Raw genomic sequence first — 26,666 nt, forward strand, 5'->3', positions numbered from 1 at the left:
GAAACTGCCAGAGAGTGAATTCTCTGGCTAGAGTGGTGTTGCCTGTCTGGAACCGCCCCCACCGAAGTACCGGACAGCTAGCTCGGCCTACGCTCTGTTACTGCTTCAGTCTCTCTCTTTCCAGCTGGGGAATCCAATGAGGTCACAAGCAGCAAGAACCAATCACAACTAGGAGGAAAAAAAAATAGCAGGCGTTGTCTTCCCCTATGCTATGACAGCTGCGGAAGGAAGAATACACAACCGAAAGCTATGTTTTGTTATCGGTAATCTTTATTGTTTTCGGTGCTGCTAGGACCCGAGAGACTTTCTGCAGGGCACTTTCTCACCGAGCCTGAGATTCTGGGAATCTATTGATCATGTTGGGGGACTGGCCCAGGCTGAGCTTTGCACCCGGCTCGCACCCTTCATTTTCTTCCGCTGGCTTGTTTCAAAGGGCCAAGTGATTACTAATTTGTTTTCTCTGGTCTACTCAGAGGGAGTGCAGCGTCAGTGGTAGATTATCCAGCTTGTTGTTGGTGGTTGTTTTTTTTTAATTTACTATGCATTTTTGTATTCTTGCTGCAAATGGTTTACAATGAAAGGACACGCATATTTTAAAAGGGATGAACGTTGAATCAAGTTTTAAAATATTTTGCTCCCATAGTCAGTATCCTTACTGCAGTGTTAGCTACATTTTATCCAATTTGAAGACTTTCACTGTGGAGCCGGTGATTTTCTTCAAGTCGGAGTTGGCAACACTGCCTGCGTGCCTCCCTAGCCTTTGGCAGCGGGGATGGCTGCCGGCCCCGAGGTGCTGCACGAGGACATGAAGGAGAAGCTGACGTGCGTCATCTGCCTGGAGCTGTACAAAGACCCGGGCACCCTGGACTGTGGCCACAGCTTCTGCCTCCCCTGCCTCGAGGGCCACTGGAACATCGAGGAGCATGCGGTCAACTCGGCTGGGGACTTCACCTGCCCTACCTGCCGGAAGAGGTACCAAGAGCGGCCCAGGCTCCGCCGCAGCGTGGCGCTGCAGAATCTGGTGGAGGATGTGCAGAGGGCCGCCGCTGGTAGCAGAATCTCCTCCTGCCAGGCAGTTGGGGCCCGGTGCGCCAGGCACGGCCGGCTGCTGGAGCTCTACTGCCTCACCGATCAGCGCTGCATCTGCTGCGAGTGCACAGTGCGGGAGTGCCGGGACCACCCGCGGGCGCTGGCCGGTGACGAGCGCCACACCCGTGAGGTAATCGCAAGCTTCAGTTGCTAGTAAAAGCAACAACAGAAATGGGGGGGGCTCAAAAGATTCTCTTTGCACTGCGGGCACCGGGAGGGTTGCCGGCAGCTGCAGCAGCAGCAATGCCCCTTTGCACAGGAAGAGCTGAAATTGGGGAAATCCGCAGGGTCGGAATTTAGTGAGATGGAATCAGGTGAGAAAACTCCTGTCCTCTGGATGAGACTTGAAAGGGATTTTGGATGCGATAGAAATCTGAGGCGGCATAGCAATGATTTTGGGAAGTTGTGATTAAAACTATTAATTGGGTAATAAATATTACCAAACTTTAGTAGTGGTAAAGATTAGTTTAATGAAAAAATGAAGAGCACGACACTATTAAAAGCTCTGGGCTAATTCCCACTCTGGTTCTTGTTGAGAAGGGGTCAGTCCTCAATCAGATCGCATTAGTTAACACCTAAGACGTTATAGTCTCTCCCAGCAACTTAGAACTTGCCGTCTCCTTCATATCTATATGTATATCATAAGAACATTAATAATGAGACCCTGAACAATATAACATGTAACTAAATCTAAATAAATCAAAGACCTGTTATATAGATGTCAATTTGAAGTTTGAGTGTACCTTCATACGATGCTGTTAAATGATACAGCTATCGTGTCTGTGAGCCTAAGCCAAGGCTTCAAAATCATTAGGTACCTCAGTAGCTCTTAATGTTGATGAGTCCACTTCCAGATTATTGCATTAATTGCATTGATGGTATCTGTAATAAAGCCATTAATGTCACTTATCTTCTATTCTGTGGTCGGTCTTGTGCAGCCGACATCCAGATGTTTCGGAGGCTGACTCCTTCTTCAAGGGCTGAAATTACTCAAGAGAGACTTGTGGAACTGAGATAAATTCTAAAAAGAGCATGAATGAGGACATCTTTCAGTTATTGAAACAATTTTCACTTAACTTTGGACATCAGAAAATGGAATATGATACATACGTACTATAATGGCAGAGTGGTGATGACAATGTTCATTCATTTAATGTGGACTATCCCGCTGTGTTTAGCGGTCTGTGGAGCTCTGTGCATTACAAGCGGCTGCTCCTGCGGCTCCTTAAAGGAGCTGCTGCTGGTAACAGAATCTCCTCCTGCCAGGCAGTTGGGGCCCGGTGCACTCCTTTAAGGAGCCGCAGGAGCAGCCGCTTGTAATGCACAGAGCTCCACAGACCACTAAACACAGCGGGATAGTCCACATTAAATGAATGAACATTGTCATCACCACTCTGCCATTATAGTACGTATGTATCATATTCCATTTTCTGATGTCCAAAGTTAAGTGAAAATTGTTTCAATAACTGAAAGATGTCCTCATTCATGCTCTTTTTAGAATTTATCTCAGTTCCACAAGTCTCTCTTGAGTAATTTCAGCCCTTGAAGAAGGAGTCAGCCTCCGAAACATCTGGATGTCGGCTGCACAAGACCGACCACAGAATAGAAGATAAGTGACATTAATGGCTTTATTACAGATACCATCAATGCAATTAATGCAATAATCTGGAAGTGGACTCATCAACATTAAGAGCTACTGAGGTACCTAATGATTTTGAAGCCTTGGCTTAGGCTCACAGACACGATAGCTGTATCATTTAACAGCATTGTATGAAGGTACACTCAAACTTCAAATTGACATCTATATAACAGGTCTTTGATTTTTTTATTTTTATCATAAGAACATGTCATACTGGGTCAGACCAAGAGTCCATCAAGCCCAGCATCCTGTTTCCAACAGTGGCCAATCCAGGCCATAAGAACATGGCAAGTACCCAAAAACTGTCTGTTTCATGTTACCGTTGCTAGTAATAGCAGTGGCTATTTTCTAAGTCAACTTAATTAATAGCAGGTAATGGACTTCTCCTTCAAGAACTTATCCAATCCTTTTTTAAACACAGCTATACTAACTGCACTAACCACATCCTCTGGCAACAAGTTCCAGAGTTTAATTGTGCATTGAGTGAAGAAGAACTTTCTCCGATTAGTTTTAAATGTGCCACATGCTAACTTCATGGAGTGCCCCCTAGTTTTTCTATTATCTGAAAGACTAAATAACCGATTCACATCTACCCTTTCTAGACTTCTCATGATTTTAAACACCTCTATCATATCCCCCCTCAGCCGTCTCTTCTCCAAGCTGAAAAGTCCTAACCTCTTTAGTCTTTCCTCATAGGGGAGCTGTTACATTCCCCTTATCATTTTGGTCACCCTTCCCTGTACCTTCTCCATCGCAATTATAACTTTTTTGAGATGCGGCGACCAGAATTGTACACAGTATACAAGGTGTGGTTTCACCATGGAGCGATACAGAGGCATTATGACATTTTCCGTTTTATTCACCTTCCCTTCCTAATAATTCCCAACATTCTGTTTGCTATTTTGACTGACGCAGCACACTGAACCGACGATTTCAATGTGTTATCCACTACGACGCCTAGATCTCTTTCTTGGGTGGTAGCACCTAATATGTAACCTAACATTGTGTAACTATAGCGTGGGTTATTTTTCCCTATATGCATCACCTTGCACTTATCCACATTAAATTTCATCTGCCATTTTGATGCCCAGTTTTCCAGTCTCACAAGGTCTTCCTGCAATTTATCACAATCTGCTTGTGATTTAACTACTCTGAACAATTTTGTATCATCTGCAAATTTGATTACCTCACTCATCGTATTTCTTTCCAGATCATTTATAAATATATTGAAAAGTAAGGGTCCCAATACAGATCCCTGAGGCACTCCACTGCCCACTCCCTTCCACTGAGAAAATTGTCCATTTAATCTTACTCTCTGTTTCCTGTCTTTTAGCCAGTTTGTAATCCATGAAAGGACATCTCCACCTATACCATCATGACTTTTTACTTTTCCTAGAAGCCTCTCATGAGGAACTTTATCAAACGCCCTCTGAAAATCCAAGTACATGACATCTACAGGTTCACCTTTATCCACATGTTTATTAACTCCTTCAAAAAAGTGAAGCAGATTTGTGAGGCAAGACTTGCCTTGGGTAAAGCCATGCTGACTTTGTTCCATTAAACCATGTCTTTCTATATGTTCTGTGATTTTGATGCTTAGAACACTTTCCACTATTTTTCCTGGCATGAAGTCAGGCTAACCGGTCTGTAGTTTCCCGGATCGCCCCTAGAGCCCTTTTTAAATATTGGGGTTAACCTTTAAGTACTCTGTGCCTTGTTACTTTATGCAATCTGCTTTGGGCCTTCCTTTACAAAAAGGAGGAATATCAAATGCATGTAACTAAATACATTATTGAAGGTTCCAAAAATCCCACTGGGTGATCCAGCAGGTGAAGTGACTTGTGGGACATATTCGGTAAGTAAGCTAGCAGGTTGACAGGTATATTGTTAATGCCGCAGAATCAGCTCTTTGTGTCTTCTAGCGCATTTCAAAAATTTGAAATTCCATCGACTTTGATGTGAGCGTCTGTATATCCCCACTGTCTGTCCTCCGAAAAGCAGAAGATAGGCAATTGTGAATGCTACAACACCTTCCTCTGCCCAGGAAATGTGCTTTAATAAAGCCTTAGGTTTATTGATTTTATTTTGTTTCCGATGGGAGCACTGAGAGGAGAGGATCACCTTGCGGGTGGCTGAAAGGAATCAGTAAGTTTTTGCTTGGGACATTGTCTTTTTTAAAAATATTAGAGCAAAGTTAACTATTTGGGAATATTATTTAGTGTGTTTGTGCTTTTAATAATCAGTAAAGCAGTGAATAAACAAGTTAGACTGTTTGTATTTTTAAATAGTCAATAAGGCAGCTAGTAAGCAGAACTGAGTGTTTGTATTTAAAAAAAAACCACAAAAAAAGTAGCCAGAAGCTAGAAATAAGCTAGGAGCAGTGTATATCTAAGTAAAAAGGTAGAAAAGTTCAGTTCAGTTACTCACCTTGTAAAGGTGTTGAGGTAGTGTGATTTGGTTTGAATAGGTACCAACATTTGTTAATCAAGAGAGCAGTGAGTCACTCTGGCTGACTAACTGAAGTTAGACTGATTGTATTTCCCAACCCTCCCCCTCCCCCAGCTCATCCTTTAATTTATAGACAGGTGCCACTTTCACAAAAAAAAAACCCAACAACAAAAACTTTATTGAGAGTTTGATCAGACCCCTGTAGGCCACTACCAGACATATAGTGAATTCACTAACACATTTAAAGGACGTTAATTAGACACATTCCTACTCCCATAGCAACCTAAAACTTAACTAGGAACTGATTAAAATTGAGATGAAGGCAGCAGTCCAGCAGCAAGAGGGGTGCTTCCCAGTCTTTTGCATCGAGTGTCACATGTATGATTTTTTACCCACCGGTGAGAAGTTGTACATGTGCATGCGATGCAAAGAGCTCCTGGCTCTCAGAGAACGAGTCCGATCTCTGGAAGCTAGAGTGGCAGACCTGGAGGAGCTGAGGCAGACAGAGAGGTATATAGATGAGACCTTCAGGGACATAGTAGCCAGGTCCCAACTTCAGACTGGCAGCCCTGGTGCTGCCTTGGAGGAAGAAGGTCTCATGATGGGAGAGCATCAACCTGGTGTAGCAGGAAAGGATCCTGTAGCAAGGACCTGCTCTCCAGGTGATGCAATGTCCTTTCGTACCGAGGACACCTCCCCAAGGCCTACTGCCCAGGAGGGAAGGGTTAGGTCGGCCGTCATAGTTGGTGATTCGATTATTAGGAATGTAGATAGCTGGGTGGCTGGTGGGCATGAGGATCGCCTGGTAACATGCCTACCTGGTGTGAAGATGGTGGACCTCACGCGTCACCTAGATAGGATTTTAGACAGTGCTGGGGAGGAGCCGGCTGTCGTGGTACATGTAGGCACCGACATAGGAAAATGTGGGAGGGAGGTTCTGGAAGCCAAATTTAGGCTCTTAGGTAGAAATCTTAAATCCAGAACCTCCAGCGTAGCATTCTCTGAAATGCTTCCTGTTCTATGCGCAGGTCACCAGAGACAGGCAGAGCTTCGGAGTCGATGGTGCAAGGAAGAGGGATTCAGTTTTGTTAGGAACTGGGGAGCCTTTTGGGGAAGGGGGAGTCTCTTCCAAAGGGATGGGCTCCACCTTAACCAGGGTGGAACCAGACTGCTGGCTCTAACCTTTAAAAAGGAGATAGAGCAGCTTTTAAACTAGAACAAAGGGGAAAGCCGACAGTCACTCAGCAGTGCATAGTTCGAAGAAAGGTATCTTCAAAGGATACTAGTGATGCATTAGAATTAGGGCATCCCGTCAGTGAGGTTCCAATTATAAGAAAAGTAGTCCAAGTGCCTGTAACTAAAAACTCACCTGAGCTAAAAAATTCTAACTTATCCCTATCAATTAAAAAGCAGAATGAAAATACAAACAAAAAACAAACTTTGAAATGTTTGTATGCTAATGCCAGAAGTCTAAGAAGTAAGATGGGAGAATTAGAATGTATAGCAGTAAATGATGACATAGACTTAATTGGCATCTCAGAGACATGGTGGAAAGAGGATAACCAATGGGACAGTGCTATACTGGTGTACAAATTATATCGCAATGACAGAGAGGAGCACCCGGGAGGCGGTGTGGTGCTTTATGTCCGGGATGGCATAGAGTGCAACAGGATAAACATCCTGCACGAGACTAAATGCACAATTGAATCTTTATGGGTAGAAATCCCTTGTGTGTCGGGGAAGACTATAGTGATAGAAGTATACTACAGTCCACCTAGTCAAGATGGTGAGACTGACAGTGAAATGCTAAGAGAAATTAGGGAAGCTAACCAAATTGGTAATGCGTTAATAATGGGAGACTTCAATTACCCCAATATTGACTGGGTAAATGTATCATCAGGACACGCTAGAGAGATAAAGTTCCTGGATGGAATAAATGATAGCTTTATGGAGCAATTGGTTCAGGAACCGACGAGAGAGGGAGCAATTTTAGATCTAATTCTCAGTGGAGAACAGGATTTGGTGAGAGAGGTAACTGTGGTGGGGCCGCTTGGCAATAGTGATCATAATATGATCAAATTTGATTTAATGACTGGAAGGGGGATAGTAAGCAATTCCACTGCTCTCATGCTAAACTTTCAAAAGGGAAACTTTGATAAAATAAGAAAAATAGTTAGAAAAAAACTGAAAGAAGCAGCTACAAATGTAAAAAGTGTGAAAGAGGCATTGTCATTGTTAAAAAAAAAATACCATCCTAGAAACACAATCCAGATGTATTCCACACATTAAGAAAGGTGGAAAGAAGGCAAAACGATTACCGGCATGGTTAAAAAGGGAGGTGAAAGAAGCTATTTTAGCCAAAGGATCTTCATTCAAAAATTGGAAGAAGGATCCAACAGAAGAAAATAGGATAAAGCATAAACGTTGGCAAGCTAAATGTAAGACATTGATAAGACAGGTTAGAGAGAATTTGAAAAGAAGTTGGCTGTAGAGGCAAAAACTCACAGTAAAAACTTTTTTAAATATATCCGAAGCAGAAAGCCTGTGAGGGAGTCAGTTGGACCGTTAGATGATCGAGGGGATAAAGGGGCACTTAGAGAAGACAAGGCCATCGCGGAAAGATTAAGTGATTTCTTTGTTTCGGTGTTTACTGAAGAGGATGTTGGGGAGGTACCCGTACTGGAGAAGGTTTTCATGGGTAATGATTCAGAGGGACTGAACCAAATCACGGTGAACCTAGAAGATGTGGTAGACCTGATTGACAAACTGAAGAGTAGTAAATCACCTGGACCGGATGGTATACCCCAGAGTTCTGAAGGAACTAAAAAATGAAATTTCAGACCTATTAGTAAAAATTTGTAACCTATCATTAAAATCATCCATTGTACCTGAAGGCTGGAGGATAGCAAATGTAACCCCCATAATTAAAAAGGGGTCTAGGGGCGATCCGGGAAACTACAGACCGGTTAGCCTGACTTCAGTGCCAGGAAAAATAGTGGAAAGTTTTCTAAACATCAAAATCACAGAACATATAGAAAGACATGGTTTAATGGAACAAAGTCAGCATGGCTTTTCCCAGGGCAAGTCTTGCCTCACAAATCTGCTTCACTTTTTTGAAGGAGTTAATAAACATGTGGATAAAGGTGAACCGGTAGATGTAGTGTACTTGGATTTTCAGAAGGCATTTGATAAAGGTCCTCATGAGAGGCTTCTAGGAAAAATAAAAAGTTATGGGATAGGTGGCGATGTCCTTTCGTGGATTACAAACTGGCTAAAAGACAGGAAACAGAGTAGGATTAAATGGACAATTTTCTCAGTGGAAGGGAGTGGGCAGTGGAGTGCCTCAGGGATCTGTATTGGGACCCTTACTTTTCAATATATTTATAAATGATCTGGAAAGAAATACAAGTGAGGTAATCAAATTTGCGGATGAAACAAAACTGTTCACAGTAGTTAAATCAAGAGCAGATTGTGATAAATTGCAGGAAGACCTTGTGAGGCTGGAAAATTGGGCATCAAAATGGCAGATGAAATTTAATGTGGATAAGTGCAAGGTGATGCATATAGGGAAAAATAAGCCTTGCTATAGTTACACAATGTTAGGTTCCATATTAGGTGCTACTACCCAAGAAAGAGATCTAGGTGTCATAGTGGATAATACATTGAAATCGTCGGTACAGTGTGCTGTGGCAGTCAAAAAAGCAAACAGAATGTTGGGAATTATTAGAAAGGGAATGGTGAATAAAACGGAAAATGTCATAATGCCTCTGTATCGCTCCATGGTGAGACCGCACCTTGAATACTGTGTACAATTCTGGTCACCGCATCTCAAAAAAGATATAATTGTGATAGAGAAGGTACAGAGAAGGGCGACCAAAATGATAAGGGGAATGGAACATCTCCCCTATGAGGAAAGACTAAAGAGGTTAGGACTTTTCAGCTTGGAGAAGAGACGGCTAAGGGGGGATATGATAGAGATGTTTAAAATTATGAGAGGTCTAGAACGGGTAGATGTGAATCGGTTTTTTACTCTTTCGGATAATAGAAAGACTAGGGGGCACTTTGCACCAGATACCTATGACACTTTTTTTTTTTTTTTCAATTTAAAATGCTAGAGGGTTTAGGCCCTTCCTGTTTGATCAGTTGGTATGTTACAACTAGACATCTCTGTTCCAGTCAAGGAAAGCAGTTAGTGGATCTGGCACCTAAGGATGTCATAGATCGAGAAATGTTATATGTATGACACCCTAAAATCTGGCTCTTTGATGGGTACACTCTGCTGGATGGGTATACGGCATGAAAATTCAGTGATCAGAAGAGTAGATGGTGCAGGGCTAGCTGTAATGGTTTGATGTAATGTAAGAATATTATTTATTTTGTTTTAATTATATAATTGTATTTTATTGTATTATGTTCTTTGAGTATATTTTTTTGTGATGATTACTGTATTCTCCTTTGTTCACATTTTTTCTTTGCAAAGTGCAGAATATTAATTTGTCAAATTTAAAAGCACTTATTGTCTTGAGGTCGGGTGTGGCATGGGAGTACAAAGCCTGCTAAGGTATCACAGCCATTCCTGCACAGGTTGTGTTGTTTTAACCAAGATATGTGAAAGTGTCTTCCTGCTGACCCCTAGACATACATACCTGGATTCTGATTTTACTGCAGGAGGTGCTAAAGGACAGACTACTGAAGAATGAGAGCCACTTGAAACGGACGGAAACTGAGATGCTCCAACTAGAAGCGCAAATGACCACCCTCAAGGTAAGGACGTGAAAGTGGTCAATTTTTTGTTTTGCAGATTTCACAACATTCTTTACATAAATATAATAGCACTATAATCGCTGTTGGCAAATAAGAATCACTTAGCCCACTCAGTTGCCTCTGCTTTCTGTGTTACCATAGGCTTTATGTGACCTCCAGTCAGCTCCCTCCTATATCCTTACCATCCCATACAGGGCCATTCTTGGGTGAGGAGGATGCTTGCCCCAGGCCTTGGTCCTTGGAGGACCCCATGCAGATGTAGTATCCTTACCACATCATTTCCTGTTCCTGAGCACTGGTGGGCCAGTAGTTGCAGTGGCCTGTGTGGTAGCAACACAGACCACAGATCTCGGATACAGTAGCAGACAGACCTCCATTTCTACCCCCTCACCCATCACCACATCTGCACACACACACACCAATCTCTGGTATCCCTCCCCGCTGATCAGTCTTGGGTAGTGGCCCACTCCGGTAGATTCAGCCCAGGTCCTGCTTCTCCCTAGGGCAGGGGTGGGACAATTCCGGTCCTCAAGGGCCGCAAAACAGTCAAGTGGGGGGAGGGGGGGGGAAGAGCTTGTATGTGCCACCCCACCGCTAACTCTTGGCTACGGAAAATGGTTTTGCTCATGCAAATGGAATGGCTAGACTCAAAATTGGGGAGAAGCTAGCCAGATGACCTTTATTGTGCAGTATGGGAGGTTTTCTACAATCTTTTGCCTTCAGACATCCAGTGCCGACTGTTGAATACAGGTTATGAAACACAATGACCTGCTGCCTCGAGGAGGCTTACACCTGGGGAGGGGAAAATGTAGGGAGATTTGCCCTACATTTTCCACTACAGGGATATGGGTGGTTTTATCTGTTTTGTTTTGGGGGGGGGTTTTTTGGGGTGGGGGGGGGGTTTTACGGGGTGGATCATTTTGCTTTTGTTAGTCCAGTGCATTTCTGTTCCAGTGCTTTCCCCCTGATAGGTACTGTATTTTTCGCACTATAAGACGCACCTGACCATAAGACACACCTAGGGTTTAGAGGAGGAAAATAAGAAAAAAAAAATCCTGTCCCCCATGACGGGCTCCGTATGGAGCTCCCGCCTGGTGGCCGTCCGTGAGATATTTTTTCGGTTTTGTTTTTTATAGTAAGGCGGAGAACATCCACACAGGTACTCAAACTCACTGGCTTTCTCTCCCTCACATACATACATAGGCCCTTTCCCCTCCCCACATACACAGGCTCTTTCACACTCACTAGCTCTCTCCCCCGCTCCCACACAGGTTCTCGCACATACAAGCTCTCCCCCCCGAAAACACACACACACTCACTGGCCCTCCCTCAGATATATACAAAAAGTTTAAAAAACGCTAAAAACAGTGAAGAACCCCGCCGAGACACGCCCACCGAGCCAGCTCCAGCCTATCAGAATAGGCCCTACTGGACTTTAAATTAGAGCTCTTCTCGGCGCCATTTCTCTTTCTCTCTGCCGCTGCTCTCTGTGGGGAAGGCCTGCGCGATCGGCGCCAAGCCCCGTCGGGGAAGGTTAGTGATTTCGCTCCCTTCCCGAGCGGCCTCAGCGCCGATAGCGGGCGATTCGAAAAAGTTAAAAAAACGCTAAAAACAGTGAAGAACCGCACCGAGACCCGCCGAGACATGCCCACCGAGCCAGCTCCAGCCTATCAGAATAGGCCCTACTGGACTTTAAATTACAGCTCTTCTCGGCGCCGCGCATCACACGCCAAAGGAGCACGACAACGGGGCTTGCCCCTTTGTGCGCCCCTTCGTGCAGCCTTGCAGGGCAGCCCCTAACAATTAAAGTTGGTCCTAAGCTAAGTTAGTAATAAGCCAAAACGTACCTATAATTCAACATTGTGCTCAGCTCCAGGAAATACATCTCAACACTTTTAGTGTATTCTGGTTCTAAGCCTGTTCTTTACCAACATTTCAGCAATCAACCAGCTTTCAACCAGCATTCAATTGTACCAGCTTTCATTTCTGCATCCAACAGCACCCAGCATTCATCCAGCAACAGATAACAACTGCCCACCACTCTGCAGTCAACCAGCATTCTTTTATATCAGCATTCAACTCTTCATTCAATTAGCACGCAGCTTTAGTCTCCCAGCACTCTAAAACATCTTTTCCATAACCCTTTCCTTTCATCATGCATACCTACAATATCCCAATCATTCAATACCGAAGGAGAATCTCCATAATCAATCCCACCAACATCATACAAAAAAGAATTATCCCAATCATGACCTCTCCTCTGAACCAACTACTAGGCCTTACTCTACTCTCAGTAACCCTTTTCAATGCACAATCCCTAATTAAAAAGACACACATCCTCAATGACTACCTCCAGGACACAAATCCAGATATCTGTGCTATCACAGAAACCTGGCTAAAAAATGCTGACATTGCGCTAATCAACCAACTGCCTATCAATTTATATGACATCTTCACCTTCCACAGACACAAAAAAAGAGGAGGCGGCCTTCTTTTAGCTACCAAGAAAGAACTCAAGCTATCCGCACACTCTATCAAGACTGAGTCCAAACTGGAATTGGGTCTAGCCAAATCTAAACAGCTACAAATTCTACTAGTCTACGCCCCCCCTGGAGTTTTAGAAACAGACCCTTCTTCACTCATAGAATCCATCGTGAAACATATCAACTTAGACCTCCCAACTATGATCTTAGGTGATTTCAACCTTCACACTGACACCATACCTCGCTCCTCAAATTGTGAAGCGCTCCTTACCACCCTCAGTGCCATGGGATTCACGCAGATCATCAATAGACCCACACATAAAGCAGGACACACCCTGGATCTAATTTTTATCAACTCTAATTTCTCTTGCACATCAGAACCCTCTTGCAAACCAATCCCCTGGTCAGACCATTTCCTGATAGAATCCTCCTTCTCCATAGAGAAACAGACACACTCCTCTCCTCACCTTTCTACTATTCAATTCAGGAAATCATGCCCATCCGATATACTTAGTGAACAGCTTTCCAAGGAACTCATGAATCTAGACCTTTCCAATCCTGACTCAGCCCTATCCTCCTGGCATAAGATCACGGAATCAGTTGCTAATAAATGGTGCCCAATAGTCTCCAAAACAATCAATCCTACAAGGAAAGGAAATCAACCTTGGTTCACCCCTAAACTAAAACAGATGAAACAGGAGCTACGTCACAAGGAGAATATATGGCGTAAAACCCCCAATTCAGGTACCCTGTCAACGTACAAAGGCTTTCTACATCACTACAGGACTTCTATTCTACTAACAAAAAGGGAATTCTATGCCAATAAAATACATCATCTCCAGTATGATGCACAGGCCCTGTTCTCATACGTTTCTCAAATCACGAAATCAACCCCTCCGCCTATTCCAGACGAACAAGCACTATCCAAGGCTAATGAACTTGCCTCATTTTTTAAACAAAAGATCCTGAATACTCTCGCCCTTCTACCTCCAAATACTAAACCTCTCACTTCAGACGAAAATCCTCACTCATTCTTGAGAGCCAAGCTCGACAGCTTCGAATCAACATCCACCAAAGAGATTGAATCCCTACTAAAAAGACAGAAACCATCTAGCCATCCAGCAGATAACATCCCATCGAGACTTTTGCTTCTCATTCCAAACACGATCTCAGGACCTTTAACAAGTATTATAAATTGCCTTCTATCTCAAGGGAGTTATCCAGACAGTCTAAAAACCGCAGCACTCAAACCCCTCCTTTAGAAACATAATCTAGACCCCAATGAACCAGCCAACTTCAGACCCATCTCCAATCTCCCATTCCTAGCCAAACTAACGGAGAAGCTGGTTCACACCCGATTATCAGAGTACATAGAAGATCACAACATCTTATACCCTTCACAATATGGCTTCCGCAAATCACGCAGCACGGAAACTCTCCTTATCTCACTTACAGACCATATCATAATGGGTCTAGACAAAGGCCACTCCTTTTTATTAGTCCTGCTAGACATCTTGGCAGCATTTGACACCGTCAACCACTCCATCCTCCTGGATCGCCTAGCAGATATCGGCATCTCCGGATCAGCCCACAGTTGGTTCAAATCCTTCCTTTGCAATAGAACCTTCAAAGTTAAAATTAATAATATAGAATCGCCCTTAACAAAATCCACCCTTGGTGTACCACAAGGATCCTCCCTATCTCCAACCCTTTTTAATATTTACCTCCTCCCCCTTTGCCAATTGCTAACTGATCTTAATTTAATTCATTATCTCTATGCAGACGACGTGCAGATACTAATCCCTATTACAGAATCTATTTCAAAAGCGCTCTCCCACTGGAATAACTGCCTTTTATCTATCACTAGCCTCCTCAATAGATTAAACTTGGTCCTCAATGCCTCAAAGACGGAGCTCCTCCTCATCTCTTCAAACGAAGAAAATTTTCTTCCATTATCCCCACACAACTCCTACATCACCCATAAGCATGTGAGAGACCTTGGGGTTCTTCTAGATAATCGACTAAACCTAAAGAAAATGGTCAACAACACTTCCAAAGACTGCTTTTATAGACTTCAAGTTCTAAAACATCTGAAACCACTACTTTTTTCCCAAGACTTCAGGACAGTTCTCCAAGTGTTGCTATTTGCCAAGATAGACTACTGCAGTGCCCTTTTCCTTGGCCTCCCCAAATCTACCACCAAACCACTGCAGATGATACAAAATGCCGCGGCGAGATTACTGACCAACACCAGCCGTGGAGATCACATTTCTTCCATCCTCAGAACTCTACATTGGCTACCAGTGAACTTTAGAATCCTTTATAAATCAATCACCCTAATACACAAATTCATCCATCATGAACTCCAACTCGACCTTGAAATCCCCTTCAAATTACACTCCTCCAACAGACCAATTAGAGATATTCTCAAAGGTACTCTGAATTTCCCCCCAACCAAAGCCACACGCCTCTCCTCGACCAAAGTCCGAGCGTTTTCAATAGCAGGACCTTCTATTTGGAATAACATCCCCTCAAGCCTCAGATTAGAACCCTGCCTCTTATCGTTCAGAAAAAAACTCAAGACGTGGTTCTTTCACCAAGCCTTCGCTGATCCTCCAGACAATCACTAGTCGCCATTTTTCTCACCTGGACGAATTTATCCCCAACTGGACGAATGGTCTGCTATCCTCTCGAAAGATGGACTCTGGCACTTCCAGGTTAAAGCACCTTAAGCTTTAACCCATATCCTTTATTATTATGTTACAATACTTCCTGCCTTTATCTTTTTCCAGCTATTTAAGCTTCCAAGTTTCTACTCCTTGTTAAATGTAACTTTGCCTTATTCACCTCTATTGTTAATCACTTTATTTATTGCTTCAGTTATACCCTTGTTCTATGTAAACCGATCCGATATGGTTATTACTATGAAGGTCGGTATAAAAAAGTGTTAAATAAATAAATAATAAATAAATATACATACCCACAGACACTCTCACACTCAGACTCTCTCTCCCTCATACACATAGCTCTCTCACTCTCTCTCTCTCTCCTTCACATATACATACACACAGGCTGCTCTCCCCTCACCCCACTCACCCCACTCAACAGACTCTCTCAAACTCTAGGGCTCCTCTGCTGCGGGTGAGAAGGAAGATGCCCATACATTTGCCCGACAGGACTTGGATATCCTGCTGGCTCTCTACTTTCAAGATGTATTGTCTTCTGCCGGCAGAGCTTGAGCTCCCTGCCGGTCTGCTGTTCCCAGGGTGCATCTTCTTCTGTCGGCTGAGCTCTTGGCGGCCTGCCGCTCCTGAGGCGTTTCTTCCTTTCTGTTCGGGCTGTGAATTCTATCCTTACTGCGAAGGTCGGTGCGACCATGCTGATTGGGCTGAGTTAGGAGGAGGAAGAGGGGGAAGGCGCGCGAGAGGGAGAGAAGGTACATTTGCTCCATAAGACGCACAGATATTTTCCCCCCACTTTTGGGGAAAAAAAAGTGCGTCTTATGGAGCGAAAAATACGGTAATTATGCTATACAATGAGGGAAGGAGTGAGGGGAAGGGGGTTAGGGTTCTGTGCTTAAGGGTATGTGGTTGTATGTTTGTGGTAAGAGTGTAGTGTGAATGTTTTGATATTGAACATGTTGATTGTGGCTCTATTTTGGTAGGGAAGGAGGTGTACTTTGTATGTTTTATCGTTATGAAGTATGGCTAGCAGGGATCATAGGGCACGTTTTTGCTCAAATGTTGTAAATGCCTAGACTATGTTTTTGCATATTTGATGATTTGCTTTGTGTTTATTTCTTGTACTGTTTTGTTTCTCTTCTTGGGCACCTTGTGGTCCTTTGTTCATGTTCTCTTGCTTCCTTCTTTCTCTCAATAAAAGCTATTTTGAAAAAAAAAAAAAGAAATATGGGTCAGCAAACAAGCTGTGGGTGACACCTTTTTATTGGACTAACTCAATACATCTGTGTCGAGCTTGAGAACTAAGCTCCCTTTATCAAATCAGTGGCGTTCCTCCCATCCCTAGTAAGACACTGCGGGGAGCAAGGTCATTGGGTGACTCCTAAGTCTTTTCCTGTCCAGCCTTTTTTGGTAGGCCTTCTATTCCCAGTAACTTGACCATATGCATACAACCATATCTTGTCTATATTCTTTGTAGATATACTGAAAAGTAGACTTCCCAGAAGTATTTGATGAGCCGGTGAGTTAGACATTAGGAGGAAATTGATAAATATGGGTAGCTCAGCAGTGGAATAAGGAGGGAGGTGGTAGAATCTTTATTCTCCCAGGACAAGCAGGATGGAATCCTCACACATGGATAGTAGTCCTCACACATGGGTGACATCATCAGATGGAGCCCTGTCACGGAATACTTTTGTCAAAGTTTCTAGAACTTTGACTGGCACACTGAGCATGCCCAGCATGCCACTAAACCTGTGGCTACACAGGATCCCCCTTCAGTCTCTTTTTTTTTTTTCCTCGCAGCAGTTGCCTCGCAGTTTTTAGGAGCTCTGAGAGAATTTCTCTCACAATTTTCCTCACAGAATGTTTTGAAGTTTTCTTCAACTTCTTCCCCGCCCCAGGGTCCCCCATCGCGCACCGACCTCCTGCGACGCTTCAGTACGTTTTTACCGCGTTTTTGTGATCGGTTCCCGGCGGTGTACTTCTCGGTGCCCAATGGCCACCGACTGTGCGCCGCCCCTTTTTTCTTTTTTTAAATTTTTTATTTATCAGATTTTTTAAAATACTTAACAAGGAACATCCTTGCATGGTAATACAGAAACAATAATACTTCTTTGAAAATCATTACATACATTCATTCATGCATATAATAATGATACATTTTTACATGCAATTTACTAATTTGTTTTTCATTGGAAATGAAAGTAGGGAGGAGGATAAGGGAAAACAAAGGAGAATTAAAGACAATATTATTTCGAAGTTGCGGCTGTACACTCTGTCTTAATATTTAACTCCGGTTAATATAGGTTTATGCCCTCCCATCTAAGAACTGTCTCAATTGTTCAGGCAGAAAAAATATAAATGCATTTCCAGCTGATTTTACAAAACATTTACATGGAAAACGTAGGAGGAAACTCGCACCCTTGGTTGAGGCTTCAGGGCGCCGCCCCCTTTTTCACTATGGCGACTGGTTTTCGGAAGTGCCCCGAGTGTCCGAGGACTATGTCCATAACGGGCCCGCATGATGTCTGCGTGTTATGCCTCAGGCATCCCACGATATCCGTCTGTGCACGCCCGCCTGGAGAAGATGGAGCACTTATTTGCTTCAGAGTGCTCATCTCCATCGACTCCAGGTAAGAGCGCACCGAGTCGTAAAGTTCTGTCTTCTTCGAAACCCCTCTTCATCGATGTCTCAAAAGGATCGAGGAGCTGGTGACCATCCGTCACCGACATCGTCCCATTCCAAGACTTCTGCATCCTCTGCGCCGGAGAAGGACCGGGCCGACACCATGAGAAACATCGCCACCGGCACCAATGTGCATCCTCGTCCGGTGCCGGCACTGACATGGTAGCGGCGTCGACCTTGGCCAAGCCACCTTTGAAAAGGGCCCGGGGAGAGGAGCCCCCATCCTCCACTGGACCCGGGACCCTGAGGCGTTCCCCACCGATATCGGTGCCAGGTGCTGAGACAGCACGTACTCCTGTGGAAGCTCTGGCAATACCTAGCCTGCCTTCTACCCCGGGAGCCACGTTACCTACACCAGCCTTATAGGAAGAATTTGACCATATGGTCCAAGAGATTATATGGTCCAAGATTATATGGTCATATAATCTGTAATTTTATCATCTCATGTAATTTGTAAATAAGTTAATTCTGTTCTTTCGCAAAGTTAGCTCAGTTTTTTCGCTATCCTTCTCGCCTTTCTATTATGGCAATTTATTTGCGAAGCTCTCCTATCTTAGAGCCTCAAACCTACCTTTGCCAGTTTGTCCATCTTCACCCTCCCTGTTTATTGTAACTTTCCTCCTTCCTAGTTGAAATGTAAACCGATATGATGTGCACTTTAATGTCGGTATAAAAAAGCTGTTAAATAAGAGGCAGTGCTGAATGCCCTTCGGGGCTTCCAGTCACCATCGGTGCCAGCCCCCATACCGACGCCAGATCCGGTGCCTACTATGTTGGCTCCGCTCCTCGAGCGTTTGGACACTCTTATCGGTGCCCTTCCTTCGGTGGCCATTCCTTCGGGATCATCAGCACCTAGCCAACCACAGATTCCTCCCCCAGTATCTGTTCCAATTCCGGTGTCTTCAGAGGAAGAAGATACAGCCCATGGCTCTTCTCCTCTCCGGAAACCACCGATGCCGGAGCCGGTTCGTGGACCATCAGGGCTATCCGTACCTCGAAGTCCATCAAGAACTCCGATGCCATTTGTGCCAGTACTGCCTACTTCGGTGCCTCCTCAATTTCCATTGGTACCACCCTCTCATCCATCTGGATTTGGATTCCTTCCTCCATCCTAGGGCCCGGTGGGTGAAGGAGATTCACCATATAACCGTTGGGATGATGCCATCTCTGACTCACAGGCTTCTGAAGAGCTTCTGTCAGAACCTTAACCCCCGGAAGAAAGGTGCTGCATCCCTCCGGAAGACCTCTCCTTTGCTAGCTTTGTCAAAGAGATGTCCGAGACCATTCCATTCAAATTGGAAATGGAGGAAGACGCCAGACACACAATGCTGGAGGTACTGCAATTTGTGGATGCTCCAAAGGATGCTATGGCAATTCCTGTATTTGTTTGTGTGTGCCCTCCCCCTTTGCACCCCAAAGTAACCCCCACAGAAATGTTGTGTTTACATAATCCTCCCCCACCCTCTCTTCCCCTCCCAGGCCGGTGAAATAGACTAACCTACAAGAGTTGTAGAATGTCGGAACTGCCCCCTGGCCCCCCCCCCCGAACATGGACGCAAGAACATCCCCCACGCCCCCCCCCCCCTGCAGGCCCGACGATACCTTTCAAAAATGGTAGTCAGTGGAGCGGGCGTTCGTTCCGGCATGGAAGTATTGGTGCCAGGCCCTCGAGGTGGAGCAATGGGAGCGGTCGTTTCGCTAAGATACTAAGGGCGAAGGTGCGCCGGTTGCCAGTTCAGAAAATGGCATTGACGGGCCCTCGCCCTTACTATGTCACATGGGCTACTGCCGCTATTGGCGTTCTCGAGTGTCCCAGTAAGGGAAAGAACCGTCGGCGCCATTTTGATTGGTGGCAGCCGACAGCCATAGTTTATGCGATGTGTCCCGGAGCAGTGTTGCCCCCCCCCCCCCCCCCCGCTGGAGCAGCTCGAACTATTCTGCAGTTTTCCGTGCGTTCGGAGGTTGAGGGCAGTAAGTAGAAAAGTCATATGCGTGAGGGGTGTGAGGAGGGTGTTTGTGTGTGAGTTCGTAGGGTGTGGGAATTACAAACATGTGGCATGTGAGTGGCCTCTCGGTGTAGCATGCTGGTATTTAGTGGGCTTTTGTGTGTTTTTTGAGGGTGTGTGAAATAAGTACAATTGGCATGTGTGCGGGGGGGGGGGTGAGGAGGGTGGATTTGTGTCTGCTCGGAGGGTGTGTGAATCGCAAACATTGGTTACGTGTGTGTAGGGTGTGAGCGTTTGTGCAAGGTGTAAGAGCTTCCGCTTACGTCCACCAGATGTCGCTGTTTTGTGGAACCAATTTTTAAAACTTTTTTACCAGCCCCCGGTGTGACATATATGTAATGTAAGTATAAAAGATCCTTGCCGTATGTGAGGTGAAACGTGTCCAAATTTGAACGCAATCGGTTAAGTGGTCGCTGAGATTAGCGATTTGGTACAAACTATTTAACATTTTTATTTATATAGAAGATAGATGACAGCTCTGACAGCTAATGTAGAGAAGCAATCTTTCGTGTTATCCACTCAGCAGCAGCGTTTGAGCTTGGAGGGTAATGGTGGGGGTTATTTGGAAGGTCAACATATGATTTCACAAATACGTGGAGGTAAATAAACCTTATTTAATTAACATAAGATGACAGTTACAACAAATAAGAGAGAGAATCCTTGCCAAACATTCTAACCAAGCTAAACTCATCACGAATGCATTTTAGGTGAAGCTTGAATATGCTTTGTAACTTGCATGCATTTCGGCTTTGTTAAGTTGAAATCTTTACCTTCTGGGCGTGTAGCAGTAAAATTTTGAGCTGTACACACTCAAAATAGAAAATTAATTTAAATTTAAAAATGAATTATTTATCTCTGGATTTAGAGCTTGCTTGTGACTGCGTAACTGGAAAAAAAAATAAGCCAAAGACGGGTGTTAAATTTGCATACTGCACTGTGTCATTATCCGAGGCGGTTTAACACACGTACTTTGCTGTGTTTGTGCATTTTGTCCCACAGGATACCGCTGACAGGTCTATAATGGGGATCTCGGTCAGGTTTGACCAGTTGCAGAAGGCCTTTGAAGCATGCAGGGCTCTGGCGCTGCAGAGCATAGAGAGAGAAATGGCAGTGGCCCTGGAGCAGGCGAATGAGAACCGGGCACAGCTGCAGAGCAGACGGGATGCGCTGGGCCAGTACCGGCAGCAGGTTGAAGAGCTGTGTCAACAGGCTGACGACGTCATCTTCCTGGAGGTAACTTTCTCCTGTGGCAGCATGGTTTTTGGAAGCAGCCCCCTCTTTCTGTGAAGCATGAGTCCAGGCATAAGGTATAATTTACTTGCATGCAAAGTACTTTTGGGATCAAGGAATGCGATTGTCTCTGTGGGAAGGCTATGAATAAAGAGCAGAAATATGTGATTTGAAGACTCAAGGGTACAAAGGGGCGATGCTAGAGGTAGTGGACAGCAGCAATCTGCAAGGCTGCAGTAAAGAGCGCAAGAAGCCATACATGGGGGTGGAGTCATGGTTCTCTCTTATGACCTTTATTAAGCATTTTGTAGAGGAAGAATGACAAAATTAAGAAGCGTATCTCACACTAGTCCTGGGTGACTATATATCCTGTAAATGCGCAGTTTGATTTTAAGCTACAGGGGGCTGTGGTTAATATTTTACCCCATGTGTGTGTTTCACCATAGATTGGTCCAGGTTTGTTATTTTTAAGTGCCTTGGGCCAGAGGTGCTCTATGTATTAAACAGTAAATTTAAATTTGATGACCTGAAAAATGGAAATGACGGAAACAAACATGCATGTAGTGCACCTGGACTAGGATTTGTACCTCAAAGCTAAGTATACAGCAACAGTTTTGGCACTTAAATAGCACAAATGGATGCTTGGCCTAGGGCAGACCGGTGTGTGTTTCTCAGTGTAACAACTGGCTAAGATGTGGTGGAAACTAATCCTTTCACATCCCATCCCAGGTATGTTTTACCTCCCACTAGTACCACAGTCAGGGTTGTGTAACACAGCTCTTTCAGTGATCTCCGTGGAAGCCGTTACAGTCTGCATACTGCACCCTCAAAACGGGCACAGCAGGGACAGGAGAGGGATGCAACGGACCTTGAGTCCCTCTTATCAGTTTGTAGGGCAGCTGGGTTTGGTTGGGGGGGGGGGGGGGGGGGGGGCACGAAAGCTGCACATGATCTTCTTTTTGTGGTCCGTTTTTTTCAAAATAAATGCTTATAAACCTCCCAGACTAAAGAGAGTGGGAGGGCATCACTTTCAAAGCTCTTAGAAAATTAATTTGGAACCCAGATAATTATTTTGACTCCTGAGGAAAACCTCGCACATTGACGTTTTGTGTGTTTTCATCCCTTGGTGAGGATTGATTTATTTTTCTCCATGCATCCCACAAACTAATCCCTGTCTCTGGTAGAAAGGAAACAGAGCTGTTAGAAGTGCTTCAGTTCCCTTTCTTTTCTCCATGCCTTGCAGGGGTGCTCTTGCCTTCCTTCTTCTGGGAGCTCAGGATCCTTACCCAGTGTGGTGTTTGACGTGAGCGGTAAGGTGGAGGCGGTAACAAGGATCCTCTCTGAGGTCTCCAGACTCATCCAGAAAGAGCTACCTAACGCACTCCATCCGATGGAAGCTAGCACCGAAATCCAAGGTGGGTCCCTCGCCCTCTCTCAAACTCTAGGGCCTGGGACTCTGCCATTAGCAGTCTCTCAATCCAAAATTCAACTGCCAGAAGTTGGGAGGGGAGCCAACCCTTACTGTAGAAAAGGACCACCAAAGAGTGTGTCTTGGCGGGGTTTTGTTTTGAATAAAATCATCCTAATTTATGTAGATCCTTTAAAAAAACAAACAAACAAAAAACTGGTTGGAAAGAAGGAAGTGGCGAACAGGTTCTTGCTTTTCCTCCTCCCTGTGTCATGCGTCTCCTGGCGCTTCTGATGTGCCCCTTAATTGGTGCTTGGCGGCATGACAAGGGGGAGGAGGAGACTGTGGGATCCCCGGGCATTTTCTGATCCTAGGGAAGTTTTGCACTTTGTAGGTAGGTGGTACAGCTGCTGTAGCTTAAATGTATTTTCTCCACCACCCGGGACCAGCTCAAAAGGCTCGGATCTAACTACTGCGGGAAGCAAGAGAAATATCCCTTAGTTTGTGATTGAATGATGGCTTTCTTCAGATTTTTTTTTTTTTCTTTCTCTCTACAGGGTCGCCAAAGCCACCCGCTGTATTGAAGCCAGAGCCTTCTCTTGTGCCCAGGTCTGAGCTAAGGACACAGCTGCTGCAGAGTAAGGAGGCTTTTCCCCCCCATTGCTGTCCCGGAGCAGTGCACGGGACCACTGCCCTATCAACCTACATCTCTCTAGTTTAAGAGAGAGTTCAGCCTCTCCAGCTCCAAAACTGGCCAGTGTTGAAATCGTACCCCAAGGGTGTGGAGCAGTAACTGTAGTGCGCTCTCAGAAGGAGAAAAGATTCATTAAAAACTTACTGTTTCTGCAGAAGAGATGGCTGAGGGGGGATATGATAGAGGTGTTTAAAATCATGAGAGGTCTAGAACGGGTAGATGTGAATTGGTTATTTACTCTTTCGGATAATAGAAAGACTAGGGGGCACTCCATGAAGTTAGCATGGGGCACATTTAAAACTAATCGGAGAAATTTCTTTTTTTACTCAATGCACAATTAAACTCTGGAATTTGTTGCCAGAGGATGTGGTTAGTGCAGTTAGTATAGCTGTGTTTAAAAAAGGATTGGATAAGTTCTTGGAGGAGAAGTCCATTACCTGCTATTAAGTTCACTTAGAGAATAGCCACTGCCATTAGCAATGGTTACATGGAATAGACTTAGTTTTTGGGTACTTGCCAGGTTCTTATGGCCTGGATTGGCCACTGTTGGAAACAGGATGCTGGGCTTGATGGACCCTTGGACTGACCCAGTATGGCATGTTCTTAAGTTCTTATTCAAGGAAAGAAAATTATCAGGTAAGAACTAACATCACCATATCTTTCACTTACATATAGATACTCTTTTCTGCCCATTAGCATTGATTGAAAAATACAAGAAATTATTATAAAAGCTTTAAAATATGCAGAAAAATACTTGTAATTTTTTCTTGGTCTGTATCGTGTCTGGTACAGAAATTAAATGTTAAACATGAGATCTTTGATTTTTCCAGATACAAATGTAATAATTTTGCATTGATCTCACTAACTGACAAACTTGTAGTTATTTTTCTACTGGAAATGAAAGTTTTCTCTCCAGATCAAAAAGCAGACACAGGGTGAAGCATAATCCACAAGATCCTCCAAGGGATATTTGTAACTTCTGCGTGAGCCATTCTCTGTTTATGAACAAGAGGCAGTGAATGCACAACAAAACCCACCTGCACTGCTTTCTATTAGTGCTTTGCTAATGAGCATAACCAAGATGGCTTCTACTTAGTGTTACTTCATTGTGTGGATATGATAAAACCCAAGGCCGGTATCCCTCGGGACCTCCCTGGCGAGATCCGCTACGCCAAGACACAAAATACCATGCTCACACCCTGAATCAGTACAAATATAGATTCTAGAAATAGGGTTATTATGTGCGCAGTTATGCTTCAGAAAGCAATGCAGCAGAGAGCATTCACAGATATAGCAAAAGAAATGGTTATAATAATACTGTTGTTAAATGGACCTGTGATACTGTGGAGTGACCTAAGGCTTAAATAGGGTGCTGGAAGACAGAACAGATTGGACTCCAGCCTTGCTTCACAGAAATCCTTTATTTTACAGAAAAAACAAAAGCAGAAAAAGACCTGCTTATCTCAGCAGTGCTTAAATCAAACAGTAGCAGTCACCCATAAGCAGTGACTTTACAGAGCCCAAGAAGGCAGCACAGCTTTGTCTCTTCCAGAAGTTCGGGGGTCTCGCTCTCTCTTTCGTGCCTCTGTTATACCCTTTTCGTGTTTGCATTTTAAGAGATGCATGCAATCTCCCAGAACATTGCCCAGAGTGAAAAATAGCCTGCTTTCTCCTGTGATTTTAACTCCATCACCACACAGCCTGTACATCTGTGGATTACCTCCCCCTTTCCCACACTTGTTGTACAGTCGCATGATGTAGGTTTAGTGGAAGAACACTGATGCCTACATTCTGAATACATCCTTAGCCAAGCTTGTCAACTTAGGCTAAGCAAGCCTATTATGCCTAGTCACAAGGGGTAAATCCTAATAGCAATGGTACCATTATTGAAGCTTTTGGAAATAATGAAAAAGGAAAAGAAGGGTGAAATCTCTCGTGATCAAAAAGCTAACACTAGGCATTCTTTTCTCCACAGGTTATCGGAATCTGACTTTTGATCCAAACACAGCACATAAGTACATTCAGCTGTCAAAAAAGAACCTGAAAGCCAAACACATGACATCTGTATCAACACCCTATCCAGAGCACCCAGAGAGGTTTGAATCCTGGCAGGTGCTCTGCGCCGAGAGCTTTGGTGAAGGACGCCATTACTGGGAGGTGAAGATCTCAGGCTGCTTTGTCTACCTAGGAGTGGCCTACAGGGATATTGAAAGAAAGAAGAAGGGCAAAAAAGCATACATCGGGCATAATGGGTCATCCTGGTCCCTTCAGGTGCAGGAGAACTGCCACTCTGCCTGGGCCAACGGCGAGGAATGGAAAGTGCCTGCACCTTTGTACACACATATTGGGGTTCACTTGGATTTCTCAGCCAGCACGCTTTCATTCTATGGCATCAAGGACAAGATGGAACTGCTGCACACCTTCCACTGGGTCTTCTCTGCACCCCTCTACCCAGCTTTCTGGATTGGTGAAGAGGTAGATGTCACGCTTTGCCACCTGCCTTGACCGGGTAGTTAGTACTGATGTGAAGTTTAGCCCTGCTGTTTTTCCAGCTGAAAATGAACCACCTGTTCGACAGAAACGGAATGGCTGGATAAAGGAGTCTATCCGAGGTTACATTTTCAACACAGACAGTGCCTCTACAATCCTTCAGCAGTAGAATGGGGAGCCTCTGTTATGCATCAGTGCTTAATGCAGAGCAAGAGCCAAGCAAGACACAAAGTTCTTTCCAAGTGTTGACAGAATGGAATGAACAAAAATATAAAGCCTCGTTTACATGTGTTTAATGTATATTAGTGTCTGCTGCAAGCAAGGTGATCATATTTCAACCATCTGGGCCTGGTCAGTTCCCATCTCGCCCAGTCATAATATGCAGATGCCTAATGTCAGATGTCACAAGTGCCATTATATACAGATACTGCATTCTCAGGAGTAATGTAGTGTATTGCTGTCCACTTTTTTGGGTTTCCTTTTTTGCTTTGTTTGTTATCTGTTTATTTTTTTGACAGGGTACTGGGTTGATTACTGTTATTTTTCTGTATATTGTGAATTGATGTTGAATTGATTGTAATCTTGGTTTGAGCACTTTATAAAGGAAGTGAGTCATAAATCTAAAAAATTGTAAAAAATGGAGACCATTAATGTTTCTGAGGGTAATGTCTCCAAATGGGTTAATTTTGCACATTACAGTTAATTACCAGCAGTAAGGAAGAAATAAATGATTGATTAAATAAATAAAATTACTAACCATGAATAAATACCTTTTTAACACACAAAGTAAATACACAAAAATTGGATTAATATGCAGACATATCAATAAAATGCACATCCTAACAGGGCCAGGTTTTGGCAGTGTAGCCTGCATCAAGGGTAAAAAGTTTTTATATTACAAAGTTGTATGTGTATGTATATATATATATATATGTTATATATTTAATTTTTTAAACCCTTGCATGGTATTTCAAAAATAACACTTTTTATATAGACATTTTTATAAACATTTTTTAATACAATTTGGTATATAAAATATTAACTTCTT

At 44.0% G+C, this 26,666-nt stretch overlaps 1 protein-coding gene across 1 annotated transcript; it reads left to right on the forward strand.

The window, feature by feature from the left end:
* Nucleotides 1-26,666, forward strand: TRIM65 (tripartite motif containing 65). The gene is made up of 6 exons (XM_029600475.1): nucleotides 1-1,219; nucleotides 9,845-9,940; nucleotides 20,796-21,029; nucleotides 22,270-22,441; nucleotides 22,992-23,072; nucleotides 25,104-26,666. The coding sequence occupies exons 1-6, from the start codon at nucleotides 773-775 to the stop codon at nucleotides 25,631-25,633; spliced, it is 1,560 nt and encodes a 519-aa protein (XP_029456335.1). The 5' UTR covers nucleotides 1-772; the 3' UTR covers nucleotides 25,634-26,666.

Source organism: Rhinatrema bivittatum, chromosome 4 (genome assembly GCF_901001135.1).
Source record: "Rhinatrema bivittatum chromosome 4, aRhiBiv1.1, whole genome shotgun sequence".
NCBI lineage: Eukaryota > Metazoa > Chordata > Amphibia > Gymnophiona > Rhinatrematidae > Rhinatrema > Rhinatrema bivittatum.

Bases quoted from the DNA above. Each gene is read 5' to 3' on its own strand.
- TRIM65 (XM_029600475.1), top strand. From the start codon at position 773: ATGGCTGCCGGCCCCGAGGTGCTGCACGAGGACATGAAGGAGAAGCTG. The intron at 1,220-9,844 runs GTAATCGCAAGC...ATTTTACTGCAG, and splicing joins ACGAGCGCCACACCCGTGAG to GAGGTGCTAAAGGACAGACT. The intron at 22,442-22,991 runs GTGGGTCCCTCG...TTCTCTCTACAG, and splicing joins AGCTAGCACCGAAATCCAAG to GGTCGCCAAAGCCACCCGCT.